At 48.3% G+C, this 21995-nt stretch overlaps 1 protein-coding gene across 1 annotated transcript; it reads right to left on the bottom strand.

Moving 5' to 3' along the window:
- Positions 1 to 19845: 19845 nt before the first annotated feature.
- On the bottom strand, positions 19846 to 21537 carry LOC123184631 (uncharacterized). Its single transcript, XM_044596722.1, has 2 exons — positions 20879 to 21537; positions 19846 to 20180 (listed from the first exon to the last, which is right to left on the bottom strand). The coding sequence occupies exons 1-2, from the start codon at positions 21426 to 21428 to the stop codon at positions 20170 to 20172; spliced, it is 561 nt and encodes a 186-aa protein (XP_044452657.1). The 5' UTR covers positions 21429 to 21537; the 3' UTR covers positions 19846 to 20169.
- Between the last annotated feature and the right edge of the window lie 458 nt (positions 21538 to 21995).

The following is a 21995-nucleotide window of genomic DNA, read 5'->3' as shown; positions in this document are numbered from 1 at the left end:
TCTCTTTGCGATTTGTGCGGACCCAGGCATTCTAGTCTCTGAGGCGGCTCTGGAGGACGGATGGAACATTGCGTTCCGCCGCTCCTTCGGACCTGCTGAGGTCAGGGAATGGGCAGACCTGAGGGAAGTAGTCCCTCTTCCTCTGTCCCTGGACCTTGATTCGGTGTCGTGGAGCCTTTCGCCTTCGGGCGATTTCTCCGTTAGTTCGGCTTATCAGGCATTATGTAGGCTGCCGGTTCTACCGTGGCTAATTCCATTGTGGAAGGCACCGCTACCTTTGAAGATCAAGATTTTTGTTTGGCAGCTTCTTCGAGATCGTCTCCCTTCAGGGACCGAGGTGCTGAAGCGCCATGGTCCGGGCAATGGTCTGTGCCCTTTGTGCCATGTCCCGGAAACGGGAACGCACATTCTTTTCTCGTGCATAGCAGCGTAGACACTTTGGTGCTTTGTTCGTGAGGCTCTTGGGCCGGAGTGGGAGGCCACTGACCTCGCAGGATTTCTGCAGGTTAGGGCCACCCAGGTTGGCCGTAAGCGCCGACTGTTCTGGCTTATCTTCGCGGCTATGATGTCGACTCTCTGGACTACCCGCAATAAGATGGTGATTGAGCGGGTGTTCCCGCGACGTGCTTCTGACTCGTTCTTCAAATTTCTTGCCTTCCTGCAGCACTGGCATCCGCTCGCTAGGCCGAGGGATCGTGATCGTCTTCAGCTTCTCTTGGACGCCCTGGTGTCTTCTGTGCGCCGGCTCTCCGACCGCTTGTCTGCTACTTAGCTTGCCCCTGGAGGCCTTTGTTTTTTCCTTTCTTTTGGGCTTCTTTGTGTTGTGGTCCCAGCGTTTTCTCCTTTCTTGCTGACTGTACCTGAGATGTGGCTGTATGGACTTATGCTTTATCTATAAAGCGGGGCGAAAGTCTATTTCGGCTACAAATGGCCGGCTACTGAACGAGCAGTTTTTTTTTTTTGGTAGCGTTCACGTTGTGCAGGAAAAATATGACTGGGAACGCAATTTGTTTACTTGCACGTAGGGTGTCCCTAGTAGAGATAAGTCGGTTAAACAACGCACATACGATCCCGTGTCTCTGATCTGAAGCACGTTGCCCTTCGAACTTCAAGTCTGTACGCGTGGATAAAATACGGAAGGAAGGGCGATCCTCGGAAGCATCTATCCATCCATGGACGACGAGACGATGGCACCGGAGCTGCGGTACGTGCCGCACGAGCTGGTCACGCAGATCCTACTTCGTCTCCCCGTCCAGTCGTTGATGCGGTTCACCTGCGTCTGCAACACATACAACACGGGACAAGTGGTTGCCGCTTCACCTTCAGGGTAGAGGTGTTCACCATCGGGAGAGATCAGCATTGGCATCAGACGGCAGCGCCACCACCATACCCTATCGAAGCGTGTCGAACAGCAACCTTCTTCAAAGGCTCCTTGCTCTGGACAATCGATGAGTCGGTCATGCGTGTGGGGGGTGATGCAGGCGTTCGAGGCTTCCTGCGCTTCAACTTGAAGGATGAATCTTTCAGCGTCATACCAGCGCCTCCTGGGTGCCCTGACCTAGGATACTCGACGTTCAACTTAGCTGAGATGTGCGGGGAGCTATACCTTGCTCATGAAGGGCCCAAAGAGGAGGGATCCTTCCATTCCAGGTCGGCTTGGATATGGGCATGCAATGATGTGGATGGCTCTAATCCGCCACGATGGGTTCGACGCCATGTCATCGATGTCCCACACTGTATACATCTGATAGCTACGTCTAAAGAAGGTATACTGTTTCAAGAAGGACCTTACATTCTCATGTGCTCTAAAAGCCAAAGCATAGAAGGTGTTAGGCATGTGGCTACCATGCATGACTTGACATATCACCATCCAGACTCAAACACATATGTTAATTACCCAAAAGAAATTGTCTATAGCTATGATTTAATCCCTTACGTTCCAAGTATGTTGCCAGTCTAGTTACTTGGTAGAAAACAATATGCAATTGCATTTGCATGACAAAGAAATATAAGTGATGATAAGAAACAATTTTCCAAGTGCCGATGGCGCATCACTTTTTGTTGTACTCTTTTTTTTCCTAATTTTGTCTAGTTTCATAATTTGCCACTTTCATCTATATTGAAAATGTTTAAAATGATGTTTGATTAAATTTTCTCCTATGCCTTGCTAAAATGCTTTAATTCATAACTAAATAACCATAACTCCGAATTTAATAAACTTTATATGTAAATGGGGTGAAAAAATGTCTAATTTAACATGGTGGCATCACTTTGCATGTTTAACAACCCTAAAATTGTGTTTAGGGCAGAACAGTATCAAATCCATTAATATGCACATGAGGATTTTTCCGGACTTGTTGCTTGTTGTTCCGGCCTCATTTAAACTTGCCTAGTTACGTAGTTTTCATTTGCTTCACCCTCTTGCCATGCTAACAACATTTAATCTTGTTGGGTACATAAACGAGAGAGAACTAAATAAGTCATGTGGTGTTTTCTTCAATATGCAACTCCGTTGCATAATGAGCTCCACTTAATTTGTAGAATTGTTTGTGCACTTTGCCATGCCATGCTTCATTAAACCGGACATGCATCATACTCGATTGTGCATCATGCCATGTTGATGTGTTGGTTGTTTACTATGTTGTTTGCCTCTTTCCGGTGTTGCTTCTTCGTCTCGGTAATCCGGTAACGTCGTGTTGTGAGGATTCGTTCGACTACGTCCGTTTGTCTTCTTCATGGACTCGTTCTTCTTCCTTGCGGGATTTCAGGCAAGATGACCATACCCTTGAAATCACTTCTATCTTTGCTTGCTAGTTGCTCGCTCTTTTGCTATGCCTATGCTGCGATACCTACCACTTGCTTATCATGCCTTCCATATTGTTGAACCAAGCCTCTAACACACCTTGTCCTAGCAAACCGTTGTTTGGCTATGTTACCGCTTTGCTCAGCCCCTCTTATAGCGTTGTTAGTTGCAGGTGAAGATGAAGTTTGTTCCTTGTTGGAACATGGCTATGTTGTTCCTTGTTGGAACATGTTTACTTGTTGTGATATCACAATATCTCTTATTTAATTAATGCATCTATATACTTGGTAAAGGGTGGAAGGCTCGGCCTTATGCCTGGTGTTTTGTTCCACTCTTGCCGCCCTAGTTTCCTTCATATCGGTGTTATGTTTTCAGATTTTGCGTTCCTTACGCGGTTGGGTAATAATGGGAACCCCTTGACAGTTCGCCTTGAGTAAAACTCCTCCAGCAATGCCCAACATTGGTTTTACCTTTCGCCATCTAGCCTTTTTTTCCCTTGGGAGTCGCGCTCCTGAGGGTCATCATTATTTTAAACCCCCCCGGGCCAGTGCTCCTCTGAGTGTTGGTCCAAACTAGAGTCCTGTGCAGCGCCCCCTCGGGGAAACTCGAGGTTTGGTTTTAGTTGTATGGAGAGCTCATCTAAGTGTGCCCTGAGAACGAGATATGTGCAGCTCCTATCGGGATTTGTCGGCACATTCGGGCGGTGTTGCTGGTTTAGTTTTACCATTGTCGAAATGTCTTGTAGAACCGGGATGCCGAGTCTGATCGGAATGTCTCAGGAGAAGGTTTATCCTTTGTTGACCGTGAGAGCTTGTCATGGGCTAAGTTGGGACTCCCCTGGAGAGATTTGAACTTTCGAAAGTCGTGCCCGCGGTTATGGGCAGATGGGAATTTGTTAATGTCCGGTTGTAGAAAAACTGAAGTTGACCTTAATTAAAATACATCAACCGCGTGTGTAACCGTGATGGTGTCTTCTCGGCGGAGTCCGGAAAGTGAACACGGTGTTGGAGTAATGCTTGACGTAGGTTGTTCTAGGATTACTTCTTGATCATAGTTGTTCGACCGTGCTTTTGCTTTCTCTTCTCGCTCTTTTTTACGAATATGTTAGCCACCATATATGCTAGTCGCTTGCTGCAGCTCCACCATCATACCTTTACCCTACCTATAAGCTTAAATAGTCTTGATCGCGAGGGTGTGAGATTGCTGAGTCCCCGTGACTCACAGATACTTCCAAAACCAGCTTGCAGGTGCCGATGGGTCCGTGCAGATGACGCAACCAAGCTCAGAAGGAGCCCGATGAAGATCTTGTCCTTTGTGTTGTTTCGTTCTAGTTGATCAGTAGTGGAGCCCAGTTGGGGTCGATCGGGGACCTTGTCGCTTTTGGGGTTTTTCTTTTATTTTGGTTCCGTAGTCGGACCTTGATTGTATTTGGATGTTGTAATGCTTTATTCATGTAATTGTGTGAAGTGGCGATTGTAAACCAACTATGTATCTCTTTCTCTTATGTATTACATGGGTTGTGTGAAGATTACCTCACTTGCGACATTATTTTCAATGCGGTTATGCTTCTAAGTCGTGTTTCGACACGTGGGAGATATAACCGCATCGAGGGCGTTACAGGCGCTGCACGGCATCGACATCTCTCTCCCTTGAGCTAATAATGAGATACATGCACATGTATCTCTGAGAAAGTAAGCCATGCAAGATGGAGAAGTGTATATATGTATGCCGATGGTAATCTGACCTATATCTGCTCCTGCAAGTGTCATGGTCTTTGTCCTGGATGAGGGAATACGTAGCAGGAAGCATTGGCAAAGATGAAACATCTATATGTAAATTAGTTTAATTATGGCAGATGCTCACGTCGCCGGAGTCAGGAATTCAACTGCTATTTCTTTTCTCAGCTCTTCTCTTGAAAGCGAGTTCAAAGAAAATAGATAAGTGTACCCAGGCCCTGAGTGTACTACATCATACTCCTGGCTATCCTCGTCCCGATGATATGGGAGCGAGTAAAAAAAATCATTAAAAATACTATTTGGCCATAAGAGACGCAGATGGCCGATCGAGTTGTAGGCTGATCGTTTCTTTACGTCAACCCTGCAACTGCTCCTGCACGTCTCATATTCCTTGGGCTCGATGATGGGAGTCGGGCATCTATCTGCCTTATTTTTCCTGCATGGTTCTCTCCGTGAGAGGAAGTAAAAGAAAAAGGATAGGTGTATGTGACCCCAACTTCATATTGGTTCATACTTTGGTGTTTTTTGCCTCGGTGCTACGAGAGAAAGTAAAAAAAAAAAATCGCTCAGAAGAAATGCCGATGGCAGGATGAATTGCTGAGTTTATTGTATCGCAAACATCAACTCCGTGCCATGAGAACTCTGGGTGAGCCGATGCAGAGTTTTTCCCAACCCTAGCATACAAAGGACGGTTCGATACTAGCTTTGGTGAGGCTGCGGCGCGCGTCATCAGAGGCGCAACGCGCCACTGTGCAGCCCTTCATATGCATGAAATAATGGAATAAGCCTACCGGTAAGCATGCCGCTCGCGTGCAACTGATTTGAAGATCCCCGGCTGTTTTTTTTAACAGATTTTGCAAAGTCCAGGTAACCTATGGCACCCGGATTTTCCTTCTCTCAAGGCTGCATGGTTTTTGTTCCTTTATGCACCCCTTTGTTGAACTGAATTTTCACCGACCCGAGTCTGGTTCGCTTCGCGCTCGAACTCGACTCGGTGGGGGGCATTTGTTTGACGCCATTTTGGCGAATTTTTGTTATGAAATATAAAAAAATGGTGTCAATATGTATGTGCAAGCATGAATATGACCAAGAATAATATGTTGGTATTCATGAGAGAGGGCCATTAAGACCACGGAGCAGTGATTATTTATGTCCACACATACTTGATCTAATAAACCTGATTACCTAGCACCACCTAGTTAGTACGTAGGCATGCAAGAGTTATGCATGGGAACATCTCACGTACAAGTTATGATTATGATGGAAATCCTATGCGTGCATGTGGCTAGCTCGTTGAACGTGACGAGTTAGTTGGCTTGACTATCCACGAAAGCTGATCAGGCCAGGTCTCTACGTGTCAGCCGTGACCGTGTGTAGGTCTAGCTGCTGCAATGCACGCACAGGGGATAAGCTTCAGAGGAGATAACGCATCCTTATCTTGTCATCTCTCCACGAGATCAGGAGCGCCGGTTCAACAACTCTGGAGCGAGACTTATCCTTTCTGGCCACACACCTGCCTATATAAGAAGCAGCCACCACGAGACGAGGGGGACTCCAAGGGGGACGCGCTGACGGCGGCGGCAGAGGAGGCCCCGCTGTGCCCTCGGTGATGAGAGAAGGAAGGCGACGGCGGCAGACGACGGGCCGACGTCGGTATGGCACAGGTGCCTGGACCAGAAGCAAGGCCACGCCAGGGAAGACCATGCGCTCGGATGAAGCGCCGGCGTCCACTGCACCGTAGACGTGCTGCGACGACGACGACGATGACGATGAACGCCCGCCGGCAAGCCCGGCGGAGCCTTCTTCCATGCACGCTGCCGCACACTCCATCAACCCAAGCAAGCACATGCACGCGACGCCAAGACTCAAGAGTAACCGTGCACATTGATTCATCTCTTTATTCTCCTTTTATCTTCTTCATCCTGCAGATCGAAGATTCAAAGATCGACAGCCAAGCGAGCAGTCGGCCAAGAAAGGGGCAGCACCCAGGAGAGCGTGCGCCCATGATGGCAGCCGACGGCGCCCTCACACACGCAGGCCACGTGTAGATGAAGCAGCGGCGACAACTACGACCCACACGAGAAAGGCGCTCACACCGGGGGCCGGAGTCAACGCTGGTCGTGTCCGCAAGGCCGGGAAGTTGCGCCGCCGGCGGTGGCGCACACTTGGCCGCTTCATATGGACTTGTCCAAGCTAGCTTCACGAAAATCATCATATGTAGACATCTCATGCGGTATATACATATATCTCGTTCTCTCCGTCCATAATCTTTTAGGTAATCGACACGGAGAAAAGCAGCGAGAGGGGACCTCAAGGCCATCGGGAGATTACCCCGGGAGGAACCGAGCCAAGAGGAGACGCGCATGTGGTGGCTGCGTCGAGGACGGGACGACGCGTCGGCGGCAGCGCGCACGGCGATCCCACATATGCATGGAGGCCAACACACGCCCCGTTGGAGATGCTCCCACAGTGGAGGCGGCGAGGAGATCGTGAGGATGTGCCCATGGCACAGGCATGCTCGCCGAGCAGCCCGTACAACCTGGTCGTCCGCGGCTGCAGATACACGAAGGAGCCCACACAACAAGCCCTAGCACTCAAGGCGGCCGCGGGCGCCACCCATGGTGCCTTCTTTGATCGGCTTTTATCCATCTACACCACCACAAGGCTGGTGGCGTGTAGCACGACACCAACTCCACCTCAGAGGTGACATTGAAGGGACGACCGACGTGTGGCCTGACTCCATCACCATCGCCACCACAACGTTGGAGCCACCAGCCTCAAGCCCGGCGCTATCTCCACCATGCCGGTGTGCGACCCGGCTCCATCACCATCGCCACGACAACATCGGAGCTGCCGGCCTCAAGCCCGGCGCGCTATCTCCATCATGCCAGCGTGCATCCCGGCTCCATCACCATCGCCACAACAACGTCGGAGCTGCCGGCCTCAAGCCCGGCGCTATCTCCACCATGCTGGCGTGCGTCCCGGCTTCATCACCATCTCCACGACAATGTCGGAGCTGCCGACCTGCAGCCCGGAGTCACCTCCACCGCACCGGCGTGTGGCCCAGCGCCATCTACACCACCACAACAACGACGGAGCTGCCGACCAGCAGCCCGGAGTCATCTCCACCGTGCCGGCGCGTGGCCCGGCGCTATCTACGACACCGCGACAACGACGAAGATGCCGGCTTACAGCCCGGCGCCATCTCCACCATCCCGGCGTGCGGCCCGGAGCCATCTATACCACCACAATGACATCGAAGCTGCTGGCTTACAGCCCGACGCCATCTTCACCATGCCGGCGTGCGGCCCGGAGCGATCTACACCACCATGAGTCCATGACAGCGGCGAGGCTGCCGGAGAGTATCACGGCGCCAACTCCACCTCGGTAGCGACATCAGGGAGGCCAGCGACATCCGGCCCGACACCATCTACACCACCACGACGGCGACGAGGTTGCCGGCGAGTATCACGGCGCCAACTCCACCTCAGCGGCGACATCGGAAAGGCCGGCGGCATCCGGCCCAACACCATCTACACCACCACAACGGCGGCAAGGCCGCCGGTGAGTAGCATGGCGCCAACTCCACCTCGGCGGCGACATCGGAGAGGCCGGCGGTATCTGGCTCGGTGCCATCTCCATCCTACCGGCATTTGGTCCAACACCATCTACGACACCACCACGACATCGAAGCTGCCGACCTATAGCCTGGCGCGGTCTTCCCCATTTCAAGTTAAGGGCAGTGATACATCGCGCCCAAGAACTGGGCGGTGATATTCACGTAGACATGAAGAAGAAGCTTGGATGCCATCTCCATGTGGTCGATGAGACACTCGCGGCAGCGACGTAGTACGCGCCACATGAAGATTGCGAAGACAACGATGAACGTCAGCAGTGGTGTATAAGCCGGAGTGAGGAGGTCGTCGTCCAAGGCTGTACCATCATCTACCTTAGAGAGGGAAGATTAAAATCACGTCCTCTATCTTCTTTAAAGGGCATGCGTACATGCATCATTTTATCTTTCTCTTTTCTTATCTTTCTCATTTCAGTGCATCTGAATCACGATCGAGATGGATGGATAATCAGCGCTCACCTGTGTGCAAACGAAGAAGACGGAGGAGGAGCTGCTCACCGTCTTCACATCTTCATCAACCTCGCCAATGTCGTCAACACCAATCCCGGGCTCGACGAGGCAGGCTTCTACATCAACCTGACTTCGCCATCTTCATCAACTTCTTTCCCGGCGAGGGCACCGACTGCCTCGACACGCCACCCGGCTACGTCAACAGGGCGTCGCCAACTTCAGCAGCTCTACATCTGACGAGGATGTTGTCTACATCAGCACTACCGGTCATTCATATGTCGTGGCCATCTTCTTTGACTTTGCGTCTAAGCGACGCCGCCGTCTACACCGACATATTGTCATTCTTCTATACCAAGTGGAGGCCGCCCCTGTAGCTGCGACGGTCTAAGGTCTATATCGACTAGCTCGCATTGTCGTCATCTTCAAGCAACGCCGCCACGCGGCGACACTCGAGTGTACTCCAACTTCTACATCAACACACTCCCCAAACCCCGTCCATGCTCCGACGAGGCGAAGCCACTTCACCGACATGTCTTCTTCCGATGAAGCTATCCATATCTTGCCGGGCATCGACGAGGCGAAGGCAAGACATACCATGTCTGACACCGACGAGGCGGACACCACCAGGCCGGGCACCGACGAGGCGAAGGCCGCCCATCTGTCTGAGCTGACGAAGCCAGACATCTTCATCACCGGACATCGACAAGTTGGAGGGATGTGGCTAAGCATCGTCGGAGCGACGGACGTACCGCTCCACTCTTCTATTCCACCGCATCATCACCATCGTCTACACCGAGCACTTGGAGAAGACGAGACTTGAAGACGACGTCCATTGCAGCAGCTTAATCGGAGGTGGTTCGCGGCTTCGGCTCGCGGACGTAATTAATCGGGAGTGGTTCGCGGCTCCGGCTCGCGGACGTAACTAATCGGGAGCCTTCCGAGGCCCCGTGAACTAGAACCTCACAATCGCCGAAGTCATATTGGCCGAGCTAGCAGGCCATTGAGCGCTTATGTAAAGGGATCATGTAATTTGTTTCTCCGATGAAAGATTAATAAAATATAAGTTTCCCTAATTTCATTTGTGTACTTTGTACACAAGCACGCTCGCAATATTTATTTCCCCTGACGCGTAGAGAGATAATAAAACGATATCCATCTTTGTTTTTATTATTTTTCATGTCAAAGACTCCCCGTCGAGTCGCTGCTGCGGCTCACCTGCGTCTGCAAGGCCTGGCACAGCACCATCACCGGCGACCGGTCGTTCCAGCGCGAGCACGCCCGCCTCCAAGACCCGTGCGTGCTCATCGCGCCGCGGATCAAAATCAACGACGCGGCCGGCCATCCTCGTGCCAGCCCGGTCAAGGTCACCACGCCCGGCTTGTACCGCTGGGAGCAGGGCCAGGGCGCGGCGACCCTCGTTCAGGCCATGGACGCCTTCTTCCCGGCCCAAGAAGCCGGCCGCAGGCACGATCTGGCGCACTGCGACGGCCTTGTGCTGGTGGTGTCCGCGGACGACGCCGTGCGGGTGCTCAACCCGGCCACACGCCGCGCCACGCCCCTGCCCCGGGGCTACGTCACGCCGGCCGCCCTCCATAAGTGCTTCCACGGGGCGGTAGGTCTCGGGCATGACCCACGCTCCAACGCGTACAAGGTTGCGCGTATCTACTACCGTTCCGTGCACATGCCCGGGACAGGTGGCTGCCTCTACACCCTTGGGATGGAGGTGTTCGCCATCGGGAGAGATAAGCATTGGCGTCCGACGACGGCGCCACCGCCATGCCCTGTCATGGCGTGCCGGACAACAACCTTCTTCGAAGGCTCCTTGCTCTGGGCAATCGACGAGTCCGTCTTGCTCACGGGGGGTGACGTAGCCGTTCGAGGCTTCCTCCGCTTCAGCTTGGAGGATGAGACTTTCAGCGTCATACCAGCGCCTCCTGGGTGTCCTGACCTACGAAACTCGGCGTCCAACTTGGTTGAGATGCACGGGGAGCTGTGTCTTGCTCATGAAGGGCCCAAAGAGGAGAGACCTTTTAGGTCGACTTGGGTATGGGTGTGCAATGATCTGGATGGGTCCAATCTGCCACGATGGGTTCTGCGCCATGTCATGAACAACGTCCCATGCCATATACAGCTGATAAACATGTCTAATGACCGTATATTTTTTCAAGGAGGATCTTACAATCTCATGTGCTATGATAGCCAAAGCATAGAAGGTGTTAGGCATGTGGCTATCATGCATGACTTGACATATCATCATCCAGACTCAAACACACATGTTAAGTACCCAAGAGAAAGTGTATATTGCTACGACTTAATCCCTTACGTTCCAAGCCTGGTGCCAATCTAGTTACTCGGTAGAAAACAATGTGCAATTGCTTTTGTGTTCCAAGCCTGGTGCCAATCTAGTTACTCGGCGTAACATAGAAATATAAGATACGACGAGGAAAAAAATTCCAAGTGCTAATGGTGAATCACTTTTGTGTTGTATTCTTTTCTTCTTCTTTTTTTCATTTGTTTGCATAGAAGGTGTTCTACTAGTATTTCTTGTTTTTGGTCACTTGTCATTACTGTCCAATTGTTTTCCTTGATGCTCTAGTCGGCCGGGTTGCAACCCTATGTCAGCTGCCAAGACTTAAAGAAGAAGCGGCGGTTGGCCGGCAAGCCAAGTGCCCATAGCGCTTCGACGCACCTATGTTATCTTCTTTTTCTTCAAAAATCTCTGAACTCCACTACAATGGTGTCATTCGACTAGCCTTCTCATAGGTCCAAGGCGTCAGTATCATAGCGGAACTGGAGTTGCGGTTTGCTTGAGAGCGTGGAGGTTCCAAGTGTGTTGGTCTGGTGGCCCTCGCAAGTTCATGAAGTTTTAAAGACATGGCTTGTGCATTTTTTGATGTCTATCAATACTATCATATTATTTGACATTCATCACAAAATAGCTTAAACTTACATTGAACATGCCGGAAAAATATAAGTTAAACTTACATTGAACATGCCGGAAAAATATAACTTAATCTTACATTGAACATGCTGGAAAAATATAAAGATTTTTGGATGGAGAGTTGCTACATGTACGATGGCCACTAAAAAGAACAAATGCAAACGTGCATTAGTGCATGATAGTGTCTGTGAAATTTGTGGTACCGGGATGAGGATGAGTACCATGCCGTTTCCGTCATCTCATACACAAGTGGCAGAGCCCTAAGATACGCCATGAAGGAAGAATGGGATCTGGCATTGGAAAGGGAATTTCGGAACACAGGGAGTGATTGGCTGCAAGTACTGCTGGACAAATGCAATGATAATATGAAAGTTAAGCTCCTGCCGCTGTTGTGGAGGGCCTGGGTTTTGAGAGACAACTGCATGCACAGGGACGGGAAATCAATATATGTTGGCACTGAGCTCTGAAAGTGGTAGAGGCAAAAGGTTTTGGTCCTTAACTGAAGAAAAACCGAGAAACCAACCTCTGTTGGTGACAAGGTCGAATAGTGTTTGTGTTAGGCTAGCAGCTAGCTTCTATGCTATATATACGTACGTACAGTACGTGCACCTCCCCTTGTAAACTCAGATCGCTCCTGTTGACATCCAATCGGTGCAAGGAAAGTATACTCGCGGCGGCGTCGTATGGTCAGGACTCAGGACTACCCCCAACAAGTTTAACGACCCCGCCTTCGATCCGACTATATTTTCACTCCAAATCCGAGTCTCTACGTGCCGTGTAGTATAAAACAAGGAAGGAAGAGCCCGCGTTGCAAGAAATTATCCGGCCATGGACGACGAGACGGCGGCGGCAGCGACGCGTTACGTGCCGCACGACCTCGTCATGCAGATCCTGCTCCGTCTCCCCGTCGAGTCGCTGATGCGGTTCACCTGCGTCTCCAAGGCCTGGCACGACACCATCACCGGCGACCAGTCGTTCCAGCGCCAGCACCTCTGCCTCCAACAGACGTGCGTGCTAATCGCGCCGTGGATAAGAATCAACTACGGCGGCCATCCTTATGAAAGAAAGCTTAAGGTCACCACACCGGGCTTATACCGGTGGGAGATGAGCCAGGACGCTGCGACTGTCGTTCTAGCCATGGACTCCTTCCCTGTGGTGGAAGCCGGCAGAAGGCACAATTTGGCGCACTGTGACGGTCTTGTGCTCGTGTCCATGGACGACAACGTGTGGGTCCTCAATCCAGCTACACGCCACGTCCTGCCCCTGCCTCAGAGCTGCGTAACCCCGCGTGGGCTCCGTAGGTGCTTTGACGGGGCGCTAGGTCTCGGGCATGACCCTCATTCCAACACATACAAGGTTGCCCGTTTCTATTACCCCTCTGTGGACAGGCTCAAGAGAGGTGGTTACCACTACACCCTTGGGATGGAGGTGTTCACCATCGGGAGAGATCGGCATTGGCGTGAGACGGCAGCGCCACCTCCGTACCCTATCATGGCAGGTCGAACAGCGACCTTCTTCAAAGGATCATTGCTCTGGACAATCGATGAGTCGCTGTTGCTCCCGGGGGATGTTGTACCTGCCCGAGGTTCCCTTCGCTTCAGCTTGAATGATGAGTCTTTCAGCGTCATACCAGCGCCTCCTGGGTGCCCTGATCTCCGATACGCGACGTCCAACTTGGCTGAGTTTCACGGGGAGCTATGTGTTGCTCATGAAGGGCCCAAACATGGATCTTTCAGGTCAGCTTGTATATGGGTTTGCAATGATGTGGATGGTTCTAATCCACCACGATGGGTGCAACGTCATGTCATGAACGTCCCACGTTGTATACATCTGGTAGCTACGTCTAATGACGATATATTGTTCCAAGGAGGATCTTACAATCTCATGTGCTCTGATAGCCAAAGTACATTGGGTGTTAGGCATGTGGCTATCATGCATGACTTAGCATATCACCATCCTAACACAAACACGCTTGTTAAGTACACATCAGAAATTGTCTATGACTATGATATAATCCCCTACGTTCCAAGCTTGATGCCAATCTAGTTGGACGCTAGAAAATAAGGCAATATATAGGCGATGATGAGAACCAATTTTTCAAGTGCTAATGGTGGCATCAGTTTTATAATCATTGTAACCAGTGTGTACTTCTTTTTCATTAGTTTTCATAGACGATGTTATGGTATTTGTTGTTTCGACCGCTTGTTATGGTATTTACTGTTTTCCTCCACACTCTACTTGTATGGAAGAGTTAACTGCACAAAACATCAATCTTGAGAACATCGTGGCACAAAGCGACAACTTTAAGAAAACTGAGCAAAGTGCACAACCTCTGCCAGTGATTCCGGTCAAAGGGTTGCGAAGCGGGAGCGTCATAGTCAAACTAGTCGATCACGCAAAGAAACAAAAAGTAAATTACACAGAGAAGTAGGGGTAGGGGTAGAGCTCTCTTTATTAATCATTGATCAACTGTACATACAAAGTGAGGGTAGATTAAGATAGCAAAAAGCACCATCAAATGTAAATGTCATTAATTAAGGGAGGGTAGCATGTCATAGCTGGGATGTAAGCAACCCTTTTAGCCTAAATAAAGCATCGTTTAAAATCTCGTTTGTCCTTGATTTTCTAATTTTCTTAGGGTCAAATGCATTTTTGCCCTTAGTCAGAACCACGCTACATGTTTTTCCCTTACTTTTCGGCTCTGTCCATTTTTGCCCTTAGATTTGTCTTTGAGGTTGTTTGAGTGCCATTGACCAATACTTTGAAAATTCATAGAAAATTCATATGAACTCATAGAAATGTAAATAAGATATCAATATGTTCAGAAAAACATGACCTTTATGTGCATGTCATTTGCATTCAGTAAAAAGGTATTGTTTATAATTACCCTTACAGTTATCAGGAAAAAAGTATGGTTTAAACTACCCAAGGTTATTAATGTCTTATGACCTCGGATAGCTTAAGCAATTTTTTTTTCTTGAATGCAAATGACATGCACATAAAGGCAATATTTTTGTGAACATTTTGATATCTTATTTGCATTTCTACGAGTTCATATGATTTTTTTATGATTTTTTAAAGTATTGCTCAAAGGGCATAAGGACGGCCTCATAGATAAATCTAAGGGCAAAACTAAGTAGAGCCGAAAAGTAAGGACAAAACCCATGGGCTGACACGACTAGAGGAAAAGTGTAATTGTCCCATTTTCTTAACAAGTACAAGTTCAGCAAGATTTGCATTTCATGAAGCAAAACAACTAGAAGAGAGCCCCACCACCATGCAAAATAAGCAAATCGGCAAACTACCTAAAACCAAACACAAAATTAAGCAAAGGGCCAAAGTGTGGTTTTTGATAGGTCGAGCTCCACAATACCCTATATCATGACCGTTCAGACTGGACTCTAGTTGCATGGGGATATGTACAGAGATTTAAAGAACCGCAGTTTTGCTCGGGTGGTCAATGCTTTTGTCCACCATCCTGTTGTCTCCTCCATGTTGTTCTCTCTCTTAAAAATTGTGTGCTCTCTCTCTCTCTCCTTCCTTCTCTTTGCTCTCTCTCTCTCTATCCCCCCACTTTATCTCTCCTTGCTTTTCTTTCCTCTCTTTAGACTCCACTTTCTCTTATGGACGAAATAGACACACTCTCTCCCCACAAAAAAGAAGAAGAAATAGAAATAGACACACTCTCCTCTCTCTTCTTCTCTCTTCCAACAACTCTCATACGGAAGAGATTGTCATTCTCTCTCCACCATTTCTCCTCTCGTCTCTCTCTCTCTCTTTCTCCTTTGTGTTTATGCTCTCTCTCATAGCTTCAGGCCAGGAAGCATGCATTCTGGATAGAGCATGCGTCCTATTGTGTAGGGTAGCTCGTGACAGAGTTGGTCCCTTATCTCACCTCCTACTATAAGGGCATGGCCAATGCATAGCCCCAGGGTGATGTCTGACATGCCATGTAGGATCGGATGTCAGGAAAAGTAGGTTCGGATGGAGAAGCGGGATCCTCTGCATAAGGCGAGTGCTTGGAGAGAAAAAGTGTGGTCCGGTGTAAAAAACTGAAAAAGTTGTAGTAAAAAGTAGAGATGCATGTGTACTAGAGTCTTTATTTTCTATTCCTTGATGAGGCCACTAGTGATAGCTTACATTAACGAGAAAAAATCAATGTAGGTGCCTCAAACTATTTTTTCTCCTGAGGCATCTATATCCATATGCCACCATAGTTCATGCCTTGAGAGAGTGACATGGTAGGTTTGTCCACAAACAAGTTATTCTAAGAGATCTGTTATTCTAACTAAGAACAATTTGGCTAAATGTAACTGGACAGGATCTCGAAGATGTAGCTTCTGCGATCATTATGGTGATCTGTTCACATAGCGTTTAACATTACTCCTCCGAATACCATCCACGCGTTATTTGGGACGTGTCTAGATGGGGTTGAGTTGGAAACAGCGAAACTTATCTGTGGAGTATGTGCTTTATTATGAGTTATATGGAACTGCAGGATCGCTTTGGTTTTTAACAAAACAACACATATTCATTTCTTGCAGGTTATTTTTCGGGCCACTACACTGATCCGTATGTGGTCACTACTCACTCCGGCGGATGCCAGGGAGTGTATGGTTACTGGGTCTATCCATTGGGAGACGGTACCGCAAGCTATCTTCAACCGGTTTAGATGGCGGTCATATAATAGGATAGGCGTTTAGTTTCCTATCTATCTTTATTCCGCCGGTTATGGCTATCCCGTTTTCTTGTTTTTAGCTCTTTGTGAGCCCTTTTGGTTTTTGAGACTTGGAGACTTTATTGAACTGTTTGCTTATTAATAAGATGGCCTCATGCATCATTCTGGTGCAGAGGCCGGGGGATAACCTCCTTTTTGAAAAAAAAGGTGAGAGAGTAAGAAAAAAAGGTTGCCTCACTAAAAAGAAATCTGTAATGCTCCTGGTTGCACAGATTACGAAGCAAACTGACAGATGGAATAGAGGATACCATGGAGCTCGACCTACAATAAAACTTTGCGCAAAGGGCGGTAGCATGCTGCTATCAAGCACCGACTCTATTTATATGCCAACGATGCAGTGCTACTGCTCAAACCGGATGTGCAGGAAGCTGAAGCCACTGTCCAACTGCTCAAAGTGTTTGGGAACGCAACCGGCCTATCTTGCAACATGGCCAAGAGTTCCATCTCGCTGATCCGATGCCAGCAAGAGAACATCTCAGCCGTGATTGGAATACTTGCTTGCTATGTCAAGGAATTTCCGGTGACATGCTTAGGCTTGCCTCTATCATTCACCCGTTTGCCCAAATCAGCGGTCCAACCACTCATTTACATAGGGCAGGCAGGCTAGTTTTCATCAACTCAACTCTCACTGCAACATCCATCTACCTCATGCTCGTTCTCGACCTGCCGGCTTGGTTCCTCTCATGTATTGACAAAATCAGACGTGGATTCTTTTGGTATGGCCACGAGGAGGCTAAAGGTGGCAAACATTCTCGACTGGTGGCCGGCTGTGAGCAATGCGGGCCCTTGTGGGATGCGTAGGAAATTCAACACCATGGTTTGCCTTGTGCTTCGCTTCATCTGGCTGGAACGCAACAAGCGTGTCTTCGACAAGGATGCAACCATGCCTACCATGGTCCTCCGGCGAATCAACAAAGGATTTCATTTGTGGACGAGAGCTAGACTAGGTGGACTGGCGAGAGGAGTAACCTAGATAGCATATTTCTGTGCTATTGTAACACCATGTAAAAACTCGCTTCTTTCTTAATGTCAAAGAGCACGCAACCCTCTTGCGTGTGCTTGTAAAAAAAATGTTGTTAACTAGCCAAAGTATATCTATTCGTGAGATTCTGCGGGAATGTATCTCGCACAGGCGGAGTAGTGCTGAAAAAAGTGCAGAAATTATGACAACGATACATCTCTCTAGCTGTTGAACCCCCAAACAGTCAAGGCAAGTAATAAACCTTTTTTTTGGAAAAGGAGGATAACCCCCACCTCTGCATCAGAGTGATGCATGCAGCCATAAGTAATAAACCATGAAAATTAACATTCAGCAGTGATCCAGTGACCTCATTGCCACCCACTATCAACTTCTCCCAAGAAATCACCATCCTTCTTCTGTTCTTTGTGCATTTTTCTTGCAGTACAAGATCCCCAAAATCACACTAAATCGCCAAAGAAAATGGAATAACCCTATATATCACCAGATCCCGCTAAGAAATGGATCACATGAAAGCAAATAAGGGAGAGGCAACCCCATGTCCTATGTTGGTAATAATATGACTTAATTTGGTAACAAAGGACTGAATCATTCAGGTTATGCCAGAAAAAAAACACTCATTACTTTTACAGAGACACATCAGACCAGAGCAACATCTTAATACATCAAAGATGCAACTTTTAAATATGAAATAACAGTGGGCAGAGCATTAATATGACAAGTAGAACAGCTCACATTACTGCGAATAACAAAGCGTAATGGACTATGCCACATGTAGTACTATGGATAGATATATAATACTCCCTCCGTTCCAAATTACTTGTCTTATTTTTTTCCAAATACGGAGGTACCAGCCTAAGGGAGTTTCTCTTTCCAGATTTCAAAGGATGAAACTGAGTATTCAACCACAGTCAACCAATATAGTTCAACTCTCATCACAGTGCAAAATGGGTAAACCCACATAAGGCTAGATGGTGTTCCTAAGGTACTCACTTGGCGATGGACCTAATGGAAGCAAACAGGTTATGTGCCAAGAGTGCCAATAAACAGTACTATCCAACATAAACCATGCACACCAAGTGAGGAAACATGCAAAAAAAAAGATGTATACATCTCTAAGACTCTCATTTACAACTTAAAAAGCAATTAAATAGCAGGGGGGGGGGGTATTGTTTATACAAGCACAAAAAGAAAATCTAATAAAAAAACAAGGAAGAAATGCTCAGATAGATAGCTACAAGCAGCCTGATAGATTAAGATAGCAAAAGGCAGCAATCAAACACCACTATTTAAGGGATGGCATGAGCTTGCTGCTATCTGAGCAGCCTTTGTTTAGCCACAAAGCACATACGACATGCAAATAGAGCGTCATTTAAAATACCATTTCTCCTTGATTTTCGAATTTGCTTAATAACTAAAAGTTCAGCAAGATTAATGACAAAGTTGCAGGCCATACATATATGAACCAAAACACAACCGGAAGAGAGCCCCCAACCACAATGCACTAATGAGCAAGACCACACACTAACACTACATAAAATTAGGCAAAGGGCAGTAGCATTATGTTAAGCAACCAAACTATATCCATTTGTGAGATTATGCATGCAGGAAGCTATCTCATAAGAAGAGCACGGGAGTAGCACTGAAATGATAATTGATAACACATCTCCCCAAACAATCCAGACAAGTAAACCACAAGAATAACATTCAGCAGAGATCCAATGACCACATTGCCACCTGCTATCAACTACTTTGAAGAAATCACCGCCCAACTGCCTTCTCCTCCTGCTCTTTGGGCATTTTGTTTACAATACAAGATCTCAGAAATCACACAAAATCCTAAGACCAAATAACCCCAGAAATCACCAGATCTCTGTGACCAAATAGAAAATGAGATCTCGCTAAGAGATGGATCTCATGGAGCAAATAGCACCTGTCAAAAGTGAGAGGCCAACCCATATCCCATGTTGGTCACAATATATCACGACTTCATTTGATAACAAAGGACTAAATCATTCATGTTATGCCAAAAAAACTCATTACTTATACGGAGAGATCAAACCAGACCAGCATCTTAATACATCAAGGTTGCAATATGAAATAAGAGTACGTAGGGAGAGCAATAAAATGACAAGTAATTAGATACCAGGGGCTGTATTGTTTATACAAGCACAAAAAGGAACCTAATGGAAAAAATAGGGAAGAAATGCTCAGATAGATAGCTACAAGCCTACAAGCAACCTGATAGATTAAGATAGCAAAAGGCACCAATCAAATTCCATTAATATAATCCAGGGATGGAAGCATGTGCTTTGCTGCTATCTGAGCAGCATTTATTTAGCCACATAACGCATAAGACATGCAAATAGAGCATCGTATAAACTCCTGCTTCTCCTTGATTTTCAAAATGTCATTTACAAGTAAAAGTTTAGCAAGATTGATGACAAGATCTGCAGGCCATGCATGAAGCGGAGCAACAACTGTAAGAGAACCCCAACCACCAAACACTATGGGTCTATGGAAAAGCTGAACACTACCTTAAACCAAACACAAAATTAGGGAAAGGGCGGTAGCACACTGTTAAGTTACTAGCATATATATCTATTTGTGAGATTATGCATGCAGGAAGCTATCTGGGAACAAGGCACGGGAGTAGCACTAAAATGCCAACTACTTATCTCTGTAGTTGTTGATCCCCCAAATAATCAAGACAAGTAAACCACACAAATAACATTCAGAAGAGTCCAGTGACCTCATAGCCACCCGCTATCAACTAATTTGAAGAAATCACCGCCCACCTGCCTTCTACTCCTGCTCTTTGCGCATTTTGTTCACAATACAGGATCCCGGAAATCGCACAAAATGCCCACAGAAAATAACCCCAGAAATCACCAGATCTCTGCGTACGAATAGAGGATGGTTAAGAGATGGATCTCATGGAAGTAAATAGCTCATCTACAAAGTGAGAGGCCAGCCCATGTCCTATATTGATAAGAATATGTCATGACTTCATTAGGTAACAAAAGGACCGAATCATTCAGCTTACGCCAAACAAACAAAAAACTCATTACTTCTATGGAGAAATCAGACCAGAGCAACATGGTAATACATCAAGGTTGCAGTCTTAAATATGAAATCAGAGTAGGGAGCGCAATAAAATGGCATGTAGAGCAACCATGGAACAACTCACGCTACCGCCGATACCAAAGCATAATGGACCATGGCACATGTTCTATGGATAATAGGTTCACAACACTACCATGACCTGTTACAGCAGCCTTATAAGGAGTTTATATTCTCTTCCAGAATTGGAAGGATGAACTGGAAATGACATAGGTTCTCTTGGAAGCAAAATGCAATGGAACCCAACCACAGGCAATTAACATAGTGCTACTTTTATCACGGTGCAAAACTGGTAAATTCACATAAGTCTAGGTGTTGCTCTGACGACTCTCACTAGGTGGTGGACCTAATGGAAGCGAACAGGCTCCGTGCCAAGCGCGCGCGAGATGTACACTTGATGACGGAGAATCAAGGCAGCTGCTTCGATGTGTCCCATGGTAGCTTTTAGATGGTGAACGAAGGAGGCGTCCTCACCTGGATGGAGGGAAGCATGGGCTCGGATCAAGCAAGCCTGGGCGTTGTTCACATGGTTGAAAGCATCCCTCGTGCGGTCCACAAAGCACTGATCAACGTCGATTTCGAGGTTCAACTCCAAGTATCGAAGAAACTCCAGAAGCTCATCCTCGGCGTAATCTAGCCAGCCGACGCCCCAGAACCCGGCGAAGGCGGCCCCCACCGACGGCGCGAAGAAGTTCAGGGAGCTCAGGTAATACTCATCACCGGCCTGAAGCTTGAACCCTTCGTTGTAGTCATGCGCCTCCGCCTCCGCCTTGGCAGCAGCAGCGGCGAAGTCGGCGGCCAGCTCGAGCGGGTCTCGGACCTGGTGCTCGATGGAGTGGAGGAAGCAAGAGAGGCACCCCTCGCAGTTGAGGATCACGCCGCGGAGACGGGTGAGCTGGCCGCGGGCTTCAGCCCTCATGATCTCCGCTGCCGACGGCGGCTGCTTCTTCCTCTTGCACGGCTCGATCCGGACATGGTACGGACCGCATCCTCCACTCCGCCTGCACCAGCCATCTCCATCCATCTCGCCTCCTCCTCCGCCGCCGCCGCCGCCGCCCGCCGGTTTCCCCTTCCCCTTTTCCTCTCTAACTCGTTTCGGATCTGAGTGGCGGCGCTGGGAACGGGACGCCTGTGCCGAGGAGAATGGGGAATGAAGCGGCGCGTGCTCAACTTCATGTCGGAAATATGAGCAAATTACTGCGAGATTTAATCCGAATAAACAGAAGATAAATCATGATCACAGCAGCAGAGATTAAACTAATCATGCGAACTAGCATAGCAGATGAACATATCACATCTAGGGCACATACTAGAAGCATGAATTCTACCACGATCTCGAATAGGAAGGATAGAATCACATACGATGCAGCGGGTGCAGCATCGCCGGCGTTGACGTTGTCGCTCATGTCGTCGAGGACGAGGTTGCCGAGGTCGGGGAAGAAGTCGTCGTTCGCGAAGTCGTCGCTGCCAGCAGTCGCGCGAGTGCGCTCCCCAAAAACCTGATCGCCCCTTTCCCGTACAGGATCACGAGAGGCGGGGTTCCGAAGGCCTGCTGTCCCTTCTCGCGGTGCATGCCGGAAGGAGGGATGGA

This window comes from Triticum aestivum, chromosome 2A (assembly GCF_018294505.1).
Source record: "Triticum aestivum cultivar Chinese Spring chromosome 2A, IWGSC CS RefSeq v2.1, whole genome shotgun sequence".
Classification (NCBI taxonomy): Eukaryota; Viridiplantae; Streptophyta; class Magnoliopsida; order Poales; family Poaceae; genus Triticum; species Triticum aestivum.
The sequence above is the reverse complement of the archived record's forward strand: the minus strand, read 5'-3'. Positions and strand labels throughout refer to the sequence as shown.